The 17,190-nt window shown below is 37.1% G+C and overlaps 1 protein-coding gene across 1 annotated transcript; it reads right to left on the bottom strand.

Annotated features, from left to right (window-relative positions):
- Window positions 1-2,254: 2,254 nt before the first annotated feature.
- YIPF5 (Yip1 domain family member 5) lies at window positions 2,255-16,503 on the bottom strand. Its single transcript, XM_080803346.1, has 6 exons — window positions 16,371-16,503; window positions 15,747-15,866; window positions 8,195-8,367; window positions 7,241-7,386; window positions 5,067-5,248; window positions 2,255-3,713 (listed from the first exon to the last, which is right to left on the bottom strand). The coding sequence occupies exons 2-6, from the start codon at window positions 15,854-15,856 to the stop codon at window positions 3,551-3,553; spliced, it is 774 nt and encodes a 257-aa protein (XP_080659472.1). The 5' UTR covers window positions 15,857-15,866; window positions 16,371-16,503; the 3' UTR covers window positions 2,255-3,550.
- Window positions 16,504-17,190: the final 687 nt, after the last annotated feature.

The raw sequence follows: 17,190 nt of genomic DNA, 5'->3' as shown, positions 1-17,190 counted from the left end.
ATTGAGATAATTTGGTAACCAGTACTTAGAATTTTACAAGATATCACAAAATGAATCAGCAGATAGTTTGTGAGGATAGATTTAGCTTGGAGCATTATTTTTAGGTAGTAGCTTGCTCTAGCTAGAGTTTTGTAAACCCAGTGCTATTCTTTGGTACTCTTCATGCTATGATCTGTACCATTCTATATTTCTTGCGAAACTTTTGGAAATACTTTATGAAAGCCCAAACACCTTGTCATATGTGTACATACATATGTATGTATATGTATATATGTATTATACATATACACATATTATACATATACACACGTATGTATAAATAAATAAAATTTCTCCTACAGGGCAAGTTAAGCAAATTGTCTGAGTCATTACATTAGCTCTGCTCTATATGACAACAAGCAGATCTCCAAATGTGGTCCTGACTTCCTACAACTTTCCACAATTACTAGGTCAGAGTACTCTATTGGCTAAGATTTCAATTTCTATAGTTTACCCTTTGCCCAAAGTTCTAAATTCTTCCATTTACAAGGAAAAAAGTGTCTAATTTCAGAAAGGCTCCTTTTTTATAGGTAATGAATACTACAAAAATAATCGTATAATTTGAGTTTCAGAGATAATCATCCTACATAGATTTGGAGTATATTTGAGTTGAGCAATGCCCATTAAGGTTACAAGTAAACTTGGAAAGTGTCAAATGCACAGTACTTAAATTCTACCCAAAAATAGGTCATTAGATACATTTTTTAAAATCCTCTTTGATTGGATGTCTAGTATGTGGCAACAGTTAGCGTTTTAAGATTTACAGAATTTTGTACTATCTTTATAACAGTATCTGGAGAAAGAATGGCCATTCCTACAAGCCTAATTACATAGCTCTTGAAAGCACCCACTGGTAAACATGCTAATATGACATGGTATTAAAAATCATAAAATAGGGGCACCTGCGTGCCTCAGTCAGTTAAGTGTCTGCCTTCAGCTCATGATCCCAGAGTCCTGGGATTGAGTCCCATGTTGGGCTCCCTGCTCAGCGGACAGTCTACTTCTCTGCCCCTCCCCGGCTGGTGCTTTCTCAATCTCTCTCTCTCACTAAGTCTCTCTCTAATAAAATATTTTTTTAAAAAAGTCATAAATTTATGCCATACATAAAAGCAACTATCTGTCCTTGGCATAAAGGCATATATAAATAAATAACACTGCAGCTTGACTGAGAGATCCTGAAAATCCATTCATAGTGAGTTTGTTACTCAGAGACAATCACTAAGTGAGCTTGTAGCTATACTGACTTATCTCTCATATTTAATGTTAGATGTATGTTTTGGGTACAAAATGGACCCTAGCTAGATGCTCTTGCTGGAATTTCATTGAGGAAACAAAAATCTACTACAATGCCAGAGAAAAAAGTCAGCATATATAACTTTTTGAAATAAGTTTTTCAGCTTTTAAAGTATGCATAAATATGGCTATATACATTGTATTTTTCTAAAAAGATTGTATTTATTTATTTGACAGAGAGAGATCACAAGTAGGCAGAGCAGCAGGCAGAGAGATGGGGGGGGGGGAAGCAGGCTCCCTGCTGAGCAGAGAGCCCGATGTGGGGCTCGATCCCAAGACCCTGAGATCTCGACCTGAACTGAAGGCAGAGGCTTAACCCACTGAGCCACCCAGGTGCCCATAAGAAAACTTTAAGAAGGGAGACTTTGGCTATACATGACTCTTTAGGTACCAAGTAAACTCTAAAACTAACCTCTTGCATTACATTCAACTCCACTATATAGCTGTTTTTGATAGAGTAACTGTTTATATAAGATGATTTTATACCTAATCACTTTGGAGTTAAATAAGACAAATAACAACAAAAATCTCTCAACATTGATTTAAATTAAAAATTATCATCTTGGGGGTAGGAGAAGCAAAAAGTAAGAAAACAATTTGGGGAATCTGACTGAAAAATAATGGTCTGAGATTATTCAACAGTGAGAAAATGTAATTCCCAAAGCATCATCTACCCTGTTCATTAGGAAAAACTGGATATTAACAGAAGGCACTCATTATATCTGCCTTAACAAGAGCAGTATTTATAAAACTGTACTGAAAGAGGCAAAAAAGATACTATCCATGGATTACAGTAAGAAATATTCTAAAACACTTTGGTAAGTTTGAAAACCCAGCCAGAAACGAATTATTACTGAGAGTATTCCTAGATTAAGTGTTAATGAAGAAAAACGAATTTGCATGATTCCAGAGATTAGAAATCATGATCTTATAAGAAATGTGTTTTATTAACGTAACCTCCTTTTTTGATTGAACACCACCTTTTAAAACCAACAATAAACATCAGTTTGTTTTTCTACTTAGTCTAAAAGTCTCCAAAAAAAAAAAAAAAAGGGCAACATTTTCCTCCCCACAGGGCACCTTTCCCGCACCTTTCCCATAAGTGTAACTGAGCTTGTCCAAAATCAGAGGCAGTTTTTTCAGAAAAAGCCAATGATCAAAATACAAGGTACAGCATTTTCCCCCAGATTCTCTGACAAGAGAGCATGACATTAGCCAAATAAATTTAATACAAGGAAATAATGTTGTAACTCAAATTGCCTTTCACTTAATCCCTTTTTTTTCTAATTTTATGCTAAAAAATTTCTGTTCTTAAAACTCAGGCTAAATCAGGAATACAAGTTAAAACCAGAAACTAGTTAAAGAAAATGCGATACCAAAAACAGTAAAAATCAACTCAACAGCAGTTAAAATTGGGAAAATTTTAATTACTAAGCATCAAATGCATTTTACATTGGTAACTGCAGTACTGAAATTGTGACATTTTAAATATTTTTTTCAAAAAAGGTTAGTGATTTTCTAGGAAATATGAAGATCCAACTATGCACATAAATGTAGCCAGTCTGGGTTACTACGATTTAGTTAATGCTTATCTTAACAGGTGTTCACATTTCCTGTCTACAATAAAGTAGACTATGAACTTCTTGTCTCTTTGAATTTTAGCAAAAACTCCATGAGATAATTTAAAGGAATGTCAAATTTTGGAAGTGCAAACTTATAAAATTCTACTTTGGGATAACTTTTTTGCTCCAAGTGCATCTAACTTGAGAATATAGGCAATTTTTCTTTCCTAATCCCTTGGAAAAATATTTCTGCAATACATCTCGTGTCTTCTTAACTATGACTGGGTTGTTTCTAAGAAAGATTATTAGTTCTGTGGTTAGTTTCCCACAGTTGATAAAAATCTATTAAAAACATCTTAATATAATTTGCAAGGAAAAAATTTGTTTTTCAAAGGCTGCAGGAACAGGAGAGAAATAGCACTTCTTAATCTTACCTGTATAAGCACAAATAATTAAAGCTAGTCATACTGCAGATAAATCCAACATAGTATTCAAAAGTTCTATAAAAGTGAACAAAAGATACATATTTACTTCCATTGCTCCAACAGTCAAATGTTAGGTCTGCATGAGAGTTGCACTGTAGCAGTTTGCTGGTCCAATTTAAGAGTTCAAGTCCTTTTTGGCCCAATGATGTCCACACGCCAGATAAATTCAGTTCAAAAAACAGAAATCAGGGCAAAGACTCCATATAACAAAGCACAAGGATATGCTACTAGAAGTTGCTGTCCTTCCATGGCTAATGCAGAAATAAAAATTTTGGATGCAGAAAAACTACACCATCCAATAATTCCAGCAGTGAGAATGATTCCTACCATTCCTCTGTAACCGACAAGGAGAAACAGGGGGAGGAGGGAAAAAGGCAGTAGATGAGATTAGTTATGTAAGAATACAACAATAACCAATTCTAAAGAAAAGCATTTTAAATCCACATTGCACAAATCTGCAGAAATGATAGAGATTTTTTTTAAATGTTAAAATAATGTACCTCACAGTGAATTTAATAATGCTCAATTATTCACATCCACATTCAATGAGGTGAGAAAAAGCTCATTTATAATTACATTTTGCTCCTGTTACCCTAAGAGCTAGATTTCTCAACTTTGGCATTACTGACACCTGGATGGATGCACTTTTGTTGGGAAGGGCTGTTCACCGTTAGGCTGTTTAGCAGAATCCCTGGCCTTCGGCCATGAGGTACCAGTAGCACTCTGTATGCCCCACAGTTATGGAAGCCAAAATTATCTCCAGACACTGCTTAATGTCCCCTAAGAGCAAAACTGCCCTGATTAGAAAATACTGCTTTGGTAGAAAATCTCTTTTGTAAAATTCAAATATATATGTGCCAATCTCCACAAATGAAAAGAGTGAAACAATTCTACACTGAAAATCTAAAGCATTTTTAAACAAAGCAAGAATACTGTGAAGCCATCATCTTGTCAGATCTCTAGCATCAGACAGCTGATACCTGCTCTTCCCCTCAATCTCTCCTTTAACTTTTTAAACGTAACAACTGCGCATCGTTGGTTGTGCCTGGCACTAGCCACAAGGAGGAGCCGGAACTGCTGAGAGAGAATCTGCACACTGGCCATGAGAAAAGAATTTAATCAGCAGGAATTTACAGCTTTCTTTTTAACCTTACCTAAAATATTATTTAACAATTAATACTTAAAGCTGCTTACAAGCACATCTGAGAACATGGCAGGTTAGTAACAGCCTCTTCCCATAAAAAGAATGTTTCATTTCCAGTTAAAAGCTGCCAAACACAGAGTATGTGTTTATTATTGATTCACTTAGCATATGCCCAACATCTTTAAGAAATCAGACATAGCCTAAAAAATATCAAAGATGGTAAGTAACATTTTAACAACTTGATCTTTTCATGCAATATTTTAGTTAACAATCACCACTGTTCAGTTTGTTTACTGCCACTGTAAATAAACACAAAAGTCAAATTCTTTATTACAAATAAAAGCAGAGATGGTATAAAAGATTTTAAAATTTATTGTCAGTTCCACTGCTCACCACTGAAAAGCATGTAGTACAGTCCTCATTCACAAAAGGCCCTATATCTCATGTTTGCTGAATCAGTGATTTATGTTAAACTGACGGTGAGATAAATCCTATTACAGATAATTGGTCAATCAATCCCCAAAATAAAAATTCAGTACTTACTGCAAAGAAAATATCACCGCAAAGCTGGAAAGTAGGATCATGGGAAGAAGACAATATCCAAGGACACTTGCCACACACCCAAATGAAACACCTGTCATACTCATTAAGTTTAGTAAACAAAACATTCCTAGACATCCAATTGCACTGATCCCATATACATAGCCAAATTGGATTTTGCCAGCCTGTGGGTAAAGAAGAGATTATATGTTAAAGGGAAGAAAGGAAATTCTTTTTGGTCTTATTTCACCTAAAATGGTACATGTAAGAAAATACTCAATTTGTGAGCATCAAAATCTGTAGAGGCTAGAAATCTACTACTTAAAGGTGATTGTACGATGATTTTGTATCTTTATTTGCTGAATTGCTTAAGTACTAACTGGAAAATGAAAAACCAAATATCTGTGTATTGGGAAATAGATACTTAAAATTTCTTGAAAAAGAAATCTAGCTGATTTTAAGCAAATAAACTACCGAGACAAGATGGAACCTGCAGAATGTTTGGACAATATCTAACATCACTTGAAAGCACCTAATACCAACAAAATTGCCCCAAAGCAATTTATTCTCATTGGTGGATGTAGTCGCAAACTTTGTTAACAGCAGAAACAATTTCACCTTTCACTTATATGGCTGTTAAAGGAGCTAAGTGAAAGGAAGGCAGGATTAGCAAGACACAGTGGTTCTATGGGGAGGGGAGGAGAAAACTGATTAACATGCAAGAGAAACGTAATGAAGATACATTTTTCTTTCATTATTTTTCCAAATTGTTGGTGGATTTATAAAGTCTTTTGACAAACAAGCAAACAAACAACAACAACAAAAAAACAAAAGAAAACTTAATTATGCTCTTGTTAAAGATATGACTAAAAAGAGTTAAGACAGTATAAGTTAGGTAAATTGCTGTCATAGTACTCTCAAGTCAAGATATATGAACAAACATTGTATTTAGATCATATTGTGATGAAAATCAGTCCACAGAGAAGATTTCAAGAACTTCCTGGTTTGTCAGATTTTGGACATACAAAGCTCAATTACGAGAATGCCTCTAAAGACTATATGTTACATGAAAAAATTCTTGCCATTTTTTGTAAGACTCAGTATAAATATGTGAGAGTGTAGAAGTTTCAAAAGGTTCAGCTGAGTTCACCAACGAATTCACTAAAGGAGTAATAATAAAACCTCATACAGCACTTTAAAATTTTTCAGTGTTTCCATTTAACCTGTCTTGGTTAATCTAAACAATCTTGTGAAGTGGGAATCACAAAATTATCTATTAGAGGAGGCCGAAAGACGAAAACAGCTTGCTCCAGGACAGAGCAGGAGCACTAAACTAATGCCCAGATTTTCTGACTAAAAATCCCATCTTCTGGGGCGCCTGGGTGGCTCAGTGGGTTAAGCCTCTGCCTTTAGCTCAGGTCATGATCTCAAGGTCCTGGGACTGAGCCCTGCATCAGGCTCTCTGCTTGGTGGGGAGCCTGCTTCCCCTCTCTCTCTGCCTGCCTCTCTGCCTACTTTGTGTTCTCTCTCTCTCTGTCAAATAAATAAAATCTTTTAAAAAAAATCCCATCTTCTATCCATTACATCATTTATCTCTTCTAATTCAGAGATGTAAGATAAAATACAACATATATTAGCAAATTATCTTTACAACTATTCATTTCCAATATACTTTAACATTCAGAGGGACATAGGAGATAGGCAGTAAAACATCTTGTCCTTTAATGTTCCAATTCATTATAAGTTAAAATAATATATAGGAAAGTAACAACCAAAACCACACTGCAAAAATAATAACAGAACACTGCACAAAGTCCACAGATTTTAAAAAACAAAAAAAGCTATCATTAAAATACATAAATAAAAGAGCAACAGGCTAAAAAATGTCAATTTCTAAAAAGAAGGAATTTTGGATTGGGATGATGGACTAAAGCTGCACATTATTTTTTTTCCCCTAATAATTAGACCTTTTCTTCAAACAAAAAATTATTTCTAATTATATGACATTTATTATCAGTGGAGAATTGATGAATGGGTACACAATATTCCAGCAACCTAATACCACTCAAAATACATTTGAGATCTGATATATAAATGGAGTCTCAAAAATGGCTCCTGGTGGGACACTGAGAGACTGTTTTCTAATCTCACACTTAGAGTTCAAACTGAAATCTTACCAGTAACAATGTGGCTCCAAAAGCAAGGCAAAAAACCATCGGTCCTGCCAAATCAGTCTCATTCATGATGCTGCCGTCTGCTACTTTTAATGGATGTAACACTGTTAGTGTTTTTTGCCAGATGTGGTCAAAATTGATACCTAATTCTAAAGGAAAAGAAAATAAGAGTCAATTAGGATTTGTGACACACCTTTAGTTTACCAGAATCCATGCGGCAACAGGAGAAAAAATGACGCACTCATTATCAAAAGAGAATCTAGCAATATGAGACATTTTGATTAGTCTTCAATACCAGTCTTCACTCACTACGGAGTTTACTCCACAAATATCCTATTTCTGGTTTGGTACTGGAAAAGTGTATGGATATGAAAAAAACAAGACATTCTCAGCTATGGCTGCATAACAAAGAATATATGGACAGCATTAACATTAAGGAGTTCTCTAACTGGGCTTCAGAAATACCTGGGGATGATATGAAATTGTATATGAAACTACGTTTCTATGCACAGTTGTGCATTTTTTCTGAGAAGAGTATTCATAGCTCTCATTAGACTTTGAAAGGGTATCCAACCCCCCCTCAAAATGTACAGAACTACTGCTTTATGGGTTTTAGAATAGTTTGAAAAATGCCATTCTTTTCAGTGGTATTACTGGTTTTGCCAGCTTCTCCCATGTAAAATAATCACTACCATGTTATTTCCTTTCATTTCTTCCACTAACAGAATTTAATCATTAATGTGAAGTCAAAGTCAATGCTCACATACTAACATAATTATCACTTTATAGAGATCTATTAAAAACTCTGGTCCCCTGTGGCTCAATGTGGTTTCATATCTGTTTTTTTCTGTACCATCAATTCTTTTAAAGGAAAGGACAAGTTCTCCAAACTAAGATCTATTTTCACTGACCAGATGGACACTACAAAATACTATGAACTGTTGCAACCAATCTTACCTTCTAATAATGGTGGCTCATCCTCAAAGTTGTTTCCATAGAATGGCTGAGGTGTCGCTGGAGTATATGCCTGAGTAGGCTGAAAAATCTGCCCGGTGTATGGCTGTTGTGGCTGCATCATGTCTGGAGGGACAAATCGGCCTTGCTGCGAGTAGTCATAGCTAGCATACTGTCTGTAAATCAAAGTTACATTTCTCAGAATTATGTCAACAGTGGTATCTCTGAGAGCTACAGAGTCATAGTCATGCAATTCCTAGAATAGCTACTTTGCCAGTTTTCATAAATGGTACTGAAATGATAACTAAGATGATCTGATTATCTACAATGTTAAGCTGTGTTTTTTAGATAATCTTTCTAATGACACCAACACTTACACAGTGCTTAAGCATTTTACAAACTATCAAACTTTTAAACATTAGGTTGTCAACAAATGAAAACTTAAGAATTTTATCTATTTCTCCCCCTTCAGTAAGTATATGTAATATGAAGATAACCGTGAAATACAATTGATGCCTAAGACTACAAATGAAAACATAACATGACAGACTGTACTACATGCTATGTAATTTTCCACTGTAGTCTGGATCTCCATTGAATGTAATCATTCTTCCTGACTCTTTGTAGTATGTTATTTTTTGCAATTGGGTAAATCTCTTTAAGAACCATGACCACTTTCAAATACATAGGGAAAAAATTCAAGCCTCTTTCTGCGAAAGCTTTCTAAATGTAACAAAACATTATTGCATTGTACACCTTGTATTTGAATAGCACTTTTTTTTTTTTTAAAGATTTTATTTATTTGAGAGAGAGAGATCACAAGTAGGCAGAGAGGCAGGCAGAGAGAGAGGAGGAAGCAGACTCCCCTCGGAGCAGGGAGCCCGATGCGGGGCTCGATCCCAGGACCCTGAGATCATGACCAGAGCCAAAGGCAGAGGCTTAACCCACTGAGCCACCCAGGCGCCCTTGAATAGCACTTTTAAGTTTTCAAAGTTGGTGTACAACTACTGCCTCATTTGATATGTACTACAGTAAATCCTGCATTGTAGAAAAAGAGGCTTTACCAAGGCTATTTTAATGATGAAAACAATAGGGAACAGAAGGATGCTGAAGCAGTATCTTCAAAAACATGTTTTATCAGGGTGCCTGGGTGGCTCAGTGGGTTAAGCCTCTGCCTTTGTCTCAGGTCATGATCTTAAGGTGCTAGGATAGGGCCCTGCATCGGGCTCCCTGCTCAGCAAGGAGCCTGCTTCCCTGCTCTCTCTCTCTCTGCCTGCCTCTCTGCCTACTTGTGATCTCTGTCTGTCAAAGAAATAAACAAACTCTTTAAAAAAAAAACAAAAACCTGTTTTATCATGTTCTGGGAAAAAATATGGCTTACCTATCAATGGACTAATCTCATTACACAGTAACAAATACAGAAGTAAAGTAATTATTTTAAAAGGTATTTTTTGAAAAGAAATAAGAAGCCTTAAAGATCCTTTAGTTTAATCACCCTTAAACATTTTATATTTCCCTATTGACAAATATAAAATCTAATGACTGCCATGAATATCAAAATTTTAAAATTAAATCTAATTTTTAAATTAATTGGACATCTTGATTAAAAGCAAATCTAAGTAATAGTAAAATTTCAACTACACACAGCCCTCTGGAGAGCCCAATGGGACTCTGAAGATTTAATTATCACGCTAGTCCAATCCAAGCTTAAAAAAATGCTATTTATTTTTCTGGCTATATAGTAATATAGACTTTGATGAAACACTATTTTAATAGCAAAAGACAAAAAAACAATACAAACAGTTACTAGTAAATATATTGTAATGGGGCATAGATTACTACTGTTATAAGGAGTGAGGTACTTTTATGTGTACTAATAAGGAATGATAATCAAAAAATATTCAGTGGGGGCGCCTGCATGGCTTGGTGGGTTAAAGCCTCTGCCTTCTGCTCAGGTCATGATCCCAGGGTCCTGGGATCGAGCCCCGCATTGGGCTCTTTGCTCTGCGGGGAGCCTGCTTCCCCCTCTCTCTCTCTGCCTGCCTCTCTGCCTACTTGTGATCTCGGTCTGTCAAATAAATAAATAAAAATATTTAAAAACAAAAATTCAGTGGGCAGAATCGAAAAACACCCAATGTTCAGAACAGTATATACTGTATGTACCACTGTGATGGCACTTTTTAGAATATATCTGTATGTATATATTTGTATACATGTATTTTATATACATGTACAAACATTAAGTACAATACATGCAATTACATAGGTTTAAGTATAATGTAATATAGTATAACACTTATATAGGTAAAAGGACCTGGAAGCATGGGGAGGTGGAAGACTTAATTTTCATATAAAAAACTTCTGCACCTTTAAAAATGTCGTATATTTACTACTTATTAAAATTAATTCATTCTAAAATGTTATATATAACACATAGTTACATATTTACTAAAAATTTCCAAAAATACATATAACCTATTTGAACGTTACTGTGTCAAATGTTTAATGTGAATTATACCCTATTACCTCACTACAACTTTAGGAGGTTTATTTTATCATCCTTCCCATCCTAAAGATGCAGAAACTGCTATCTGGGTGAAAATGATTTGCCTGTGGTGGGCCAGGATGCAAAGCTAGACTTTGATTCCAGTGGCCAACTCTTACCGATTATAATAAAAATCACCCCCAAATCCCACCTTATGGACAGAGCTATAGTATCTTTTTTCCATACATACGTTTCCCCTATCATTTTTATATGCAAATATGTTGATTTCCATTTATTTCCATTTATTTCCACATAGACACACACACACAAGCAACAGGACTGAAATGGCTGAAATGAACTAGGACAAGAATCAACATTTTTTTATTTAGTAAAATATGCTGTTTGGTTGATCTGTTAGAATATATCATAATCTACCTCTGAGTTTATGAACCAGCTAGAAAGGCTCCATACAGGAGCCTTCTACAATCTGCATAAACAGACTGTATCTTATTCTCTCTCTCTCAAAAAAAGAGACAGACAGACAGAATATGAATGTGTATGCAACAGGAAAACCAAAAAGAATGGTACAGACCAGTGGTTCTCAAACTCTCTGCTCTTAGAATCCCCTTATACACTTAAAATTTATTATTGGGAAACCCAAATTTTTTTATTTATGTGGACTGTATCTGTCATTATTTATCACATGAGAAATTGAAATAGAACTGTTTAAAATATTAATTCAAAGTAATAATAAACCAGTTACATATTAGCATAAATTTTTATGAAAAAGTACTCTAAAAAATTACTGTGGGACGCCTGGGTGGCTCAGTTGGTTAAGCAGCTGCCTTCGGCTCAGGTCATGATCCCAGCGTCCTGGGATCGAGTCCCACATCGGGCTCCTTGCTCGGCAGGGAGCCTGCTTCTCCCTCTGCCTCTGCCTGCCACTCTGTCTACTTGTGCTCACTCTCGCTCCTCTCTCTCTCTCTGACAAATTAAAAAAAAAAAAATTACTGAGAAAAGTGGCACTGCATTATATTTTTGACAATCTCATTAACATCTGGTTTAATAGAAAATACTGTTCTTGGGGCACCTGGGTGTCTCAGTGGGTTAAAGCCTCTGCCTTCGGCTCAGGTCATGATCCCAGGGTTCTGGGATGGGATCAAGCCCCTCATCTGGCTTTCTGCTCAGCAGGGAGCCTACTACCTCCTCTCTCTCTGCCTACTTCTCTGCCTACTTGTCATCTTTGTCTGTCAAAAAGAAAAAAAAATCTTAAAAAGAAAATACTGTTCTTATCTGTTTTCGCATTCAATTTTATTTGAAATAGCTGAAGAAAATCTAGTGTTGCAGACAGTTGGAAAATTATTTAACAACCTTTTCAGATTACTCAAAGCGGTAGTTTTTTAAACTTAAGTTGCAACATAGAAAATGGAACAATACTAATAAACTTTTTATACTAGAATACACTTATCTGTCTTGCCTTATGAATGGATACTTGCTTTACTTATGTATGATTTTTTAACATTCACTGCTTAGAAAATATTAGTGTGGGTGATTCAGCTCTTCCAAACATTGACATGTTTAATATAAAAACATATGCATCAAGTATAAACATAGGAAAATCACCTTTGTTAATGTCACCAATGATTTAATCAGAAAAATGGTTAATTCTGGAAAGGTGAAAAGTTCATAGTAATGGACAGTTTTCCCTAATCCTCATTTTTACCTGAAAACTTGAATTTAACCACTGGCTACACATACTGTCAGTTTTCTTTCTTGAGTAAGAAGCTCAATTATTTCATCTTTGAGAAAATATCTGCCCAGTACTCAAGTCTAAATAACCATAGTTTGTCTATCAGGATGTTCTTTCCAATAAAAATGATTTTCATGGAGAGCAGCTGATACAGCCTGTGATACAAACTGCACAGGGGCTTTTCCTCGAGAGAATCACCAAACTTCAGTATGAACCAGGGGTCCTTTGTGACTTTCTTATTTTGACACAGAGAATATTTTTAATATGTGGGTACTAAAGGGTCAGGATTTAATAGCAGCATAATTTTTACTGCTTCATCAAGGGCATCCTTTAAAAAAAATTATTAATTTATTTTACATAAAGAGGCATAACAAGAGAGGGAATACAAGCAGGGGGAATGGGAGAGGGAGAAGCAGGCTTCCCGCCGAACAGGGAGCCCAATGCAGGGCTCGATCCCAGGACCCTGGGATCATGACCCAAGTTGAAGGCAGACACTTAATGACTGAGCCACCCAGTGGCCCCAGATCAAGGGCATCCTCAAATAAACTGGTTCCCTCCACACCCCAGAAAGTGTGTGTTGATGAAGAATACAATGATTACTAGAACAATCTGATGCCCTTGTCTGATTCATATTCAGATACTAGCAGTTTTGCCAGTCATTGTTTTTACAACATCAGTACAAATGTCAACACACCTAAAAAGGTAGATAGTGGCTTAATATTGTTATAATAACAGTTTTAACCTTAAAGACCCCCTGAATGGTCTCAAGGATCCTCTGGGGTCTGCCATCCACCCTGTACAACTGTTCATACAGACTCATGTCATGTAAGGAACAGAATTACTACAAGCAAATGACAGCTTCAAAAGTGGTACCCTCATTCCTTCTTTAAGATGCGAGGTGAGAAAAACAACACCATGGAATTTTACTGTTTTCATTTTCTGGAAGGATCTGGTCAGGAAAATTGGTGGCTTGCTCCTGCTGGGTTTAAACTAGAATATAGTGTGGTAGACACAATCTTTAGAGACTAAGTCAACATTGTATTCTATATAGGTTCTTATTAGTTAAGTCAAAGATGAAAAAATACTGGCTTTAAATACTTTAAAAATATGTAGTTGGCATTTTATAGGTATATCTAGCATAGAGTGTGGGACCTGTCCAATAGGGTAATCATAATACTCAACAGATTAAGATCAAAGGGCCTTTTACTTTTTGTTGCTGCTGTTGTTGTTATAAGAATATATAAATGATACTTACAAATGAAACCCGATTATTACTGCCAATACATTAAGCTTCCTGTTTTCCTAGGCTTCATCTATAAATTCATATTTGTTAATTGGCAATAATGGGTATATGAGCAACTACAAAAAAACCTCATCATACTGAAGCAATGGTTATTGGCACATGATCTGGCTGCAATGGAATTGGGAGAATATTTAGCAAAATATCTAAATATCTAAAAATATCTAAACAACCTTCCTATGGAAAACTAAAATGAGAGGATGATATCTGGAATGAAAAGATAAGTCACACATTTAAGAGATGCAAACAGGGACAGGACAGGAAAAAAAGGCGGAGATAAATAAACCTAGGAGACTGTGATCTAAATGTAATAGTTCTGCAGGGTCTTATATCATTTAGTTCAAAACAGGACTGCGTACAGAGACAGGTTTTTCAAAGCCCTTTGCACTCTGGCCAATCTTTCATTCATTTTCCTCTCATACATAGATTGAAACAAACAAAAAACATTCTTAAGTAAATAAATGAATGGAGATTTTGCAACAAGATTTCTCCAATTCTGCCCAATTAACTGTTCAAAGAAGATAAATCCCCGATGGTATATAAGAAAATTTAACTGAAGGAAAAAACTGATTTATAGTATTTTTCACATGCTCATTCCCATTGTTCAATGTGTTAGGTTTTAGAGGGGAAAAGGGCTTAGAATATATCAAATTAAGCAGACTCAAGGGGTCAAAAGGTATAAAAAATGCAACTTATATAAGACAGACCATACTGAAGACTGAATTTGATTTTTGCTTTGCTTTTTGAATTCTTAGGCACTTTCATTCAGATTTATTTATTCAAACATGTTCTACTACTACATGTTTCTCTCAGATTGATTCAAAACAAAACCCTCCCTTGTCCTCATCCTGGGAGACTTTCATGAGGTTTTTAATTCAGGGTTCATAGACGAACATCAGAAGGCACATCAACTGTGCAGTAATACGGATATTTAGGTGGGCATTTGAGTGTGCGCATTTACATCTCAGAAAGAGGTCCCTCATCTTCATAAGATTCCAGAAGGGGTCCTGAACCATCTAAAAAAGGTTAAGCCATCCTGGTATTGGAAATGACTGATAAGATTATCTTTAAGGTCCTAAGAAACGAAAAATATTATGTCCTAGAGGAGATCGGTGGATAGCATCAGCTAATGTATTTCTGCCACTACCACCAGGGACTATTAAAAAATCTGGGTTTTTAAATTTTGTTTTGTTCTTAACAGTTCAGGGCTGAAAGGTTTTGAGTTCCCCTCTGGCAAGGACTGTCAGCAACTGGCAACTTGTGTGTGCTGCCCATAAGGTTTCAATATGAGCAGTAATAAAGATGATTATCACTTGCTATTAAAAAAAAATCACCTGATGATTCATAACAGGGAGCTAACACTGCTAAACAGTGTCACTAAGCCCTTTGAATTAACATTGGTAAGGTCTGAAATTTGGATTGATTTAACTCTTAAACTAACCATCACAAGATTTCAAATTTTTAACTGGTTCTGTAGACGAAATCGCTCAGGTTATCTTCTAGATACTTGAAGCTAATATCCCTATCTTAAATGATGCAGAAACACTATTACTAGGAAACAGTACTTTAACAATCTACTTTTGCACTCAGGGCACACCTGAAGATATCGCAGAAGATACCAAATTCTAAATAGGGCAATCCTGTCAAACCCAAACCAGTGTCACAGATCTTTCGAGAGGAAGGAAGATTATGAAAAATCACATTCCTGGGGCACCTGGGTGGCTCAGCGGTTTAGGCCTCTGCCTTCGGCTCAGGTCATGATCTCAGGGTCCTGGGATCGAGCCCCGCATCGGGCTCTCTGCTCGGCAGGGAGCCTGCTTCCCTCTCTCTCTCTGCCTGCCTCTCTGCCTGTTTGTGACCTCTGTCTGTCAAATAAATGAATAAAATCTTTAAAAAAAAAAAAAAATCACATTCCTGACAAGGGACATGGTGACACTTTCAGTGTTAGGCAGAACCAAACAATTAGGATACAGGCTTTCATTCAGTCTGGGCTACACAATTGTCAAAGATGACAAGTTACTTGTTATAGGGTCCTCCACTTCCTCCATAGTCATAGGACGGCTGTGACTGGTCATCGATGCTGTAACTTGTCTGGTAGAAATCCGTGTTTAAGTTATCAAACCCTGCCATTGCAAATAATCTGAAAAAGAAAAAATGGCAAATAGTGTTTACACCCAAGGTCCTACTGAATTCGTTTCGGTACAAAGCAAAAAGCTTCAGAAGGCACTAAATTATTTCTTCCGGAATTGGGGGAACGGCATTTGGAGGACAGATCCAGATGCGAGTTGCACAGGATCTCCAAGAGTCGTGAAAACACTTGCACTTCACGGAGCTGATATGCCATGGTTAGAGGAAGGGGCGTGGGAGAACTGGTTCCACGGAGGTCTAAAATATCAACAACAAAGACGATTCCTCACCTCAGGGCAGACTGCCGCTGACAGTGCGACTGTCTCCTTGCAAAATAAGGCCCGGGCCTTCCGGGAAAGGGCAGACTCCTGGAAGGCCGCGCCTGAGGTACAGGGGTCGCGTCAAAGCAAGGGCTTGAAAGGGAGTGAGGGTCTGAGCGAAAGGACCGCCGAACCAAGCCGCGCTGCACTAGACTGAGGAGAAGCCGAACAGTGCGCCACAAGCCCGGGACACTCACCAAACGGGGAAGCTGCGGTAGCGGCGTCAGCAGGTCCAGCAACCCCCCCAAACCCCTCAATAACGCTTAAGACCCTGAACAGACTCCGTTGCTACGTGTCACAGGGCCAAAGAACTGCTTCCGGGGCGCACCCGTTCGCGCAGGCGTGTTGGCAGATTTGTGCCCCTCCAGGGCGAGCACGGGGCGGAGCCGGGGAGGAGCCGGGGAAGAGGAAACCTGCAGTGGAGCATGCGCAGTATCGACGAACTCTGTCCAGTGGCGGGCCAATGAGAAGAAGGAAAATACTTCCGGTAGCCTGGTTCGCGATAGAGGCAGAAAAGCGCAGGCGCAGCAATTGTTGGTTACTATTTAGAGGAGGGAAAAATCGTTTGCAGACGGGAGGCGTGGAAGAGGTCGTGCAAGCGCTGATACTGAGCGGACAGATCCTGTCTCCTGTACACAAACTAGAGAGCGTCGGTCTCTCTGGATTCAGTGTGATTTAGACACAGTGTTACAGAGTTTATGTGTATTATTTACTCCTTACAACCTAATGAGATGATTACTCTATTACTCTCATTTTGTAAGTGAGGCTGTTAAATGTTCATTTAATAATTGAACGCTGTGATAAAGGATAACTCACCTCGCTGTACTAGCTGTTGGGGCTACTATGATGAATGCAAGCTAAATGGTACGGCTCACCTGCGATTCGTTGGGAGTGGGGTTATCAAACACATAAAAGTATACGTAAAACTGTAACTAATATTCTCAAGTCCTACGTAATTCTTTGAAAGAGTGTAATATTTATCGGGGGCGGAAAATCCGGAAAGCCACTGTGAAAAGG

This window comes from Martes martes (genome assembly GCF_963455335.1).
Source record: "Martes martes genome assembly, chromosome: 5".
Classification (NCBI taxonomy): domain Eukaryota; kingdom Metazoa; phylum Chordata; class Mammalia; order Carnivora; family Mustelidae; genus Martes; species Martes martes.
Note: the sequence above shows the minus strand (reverse complement) of the source record. Positions and strands in the feature narration are given on the sequence as shown.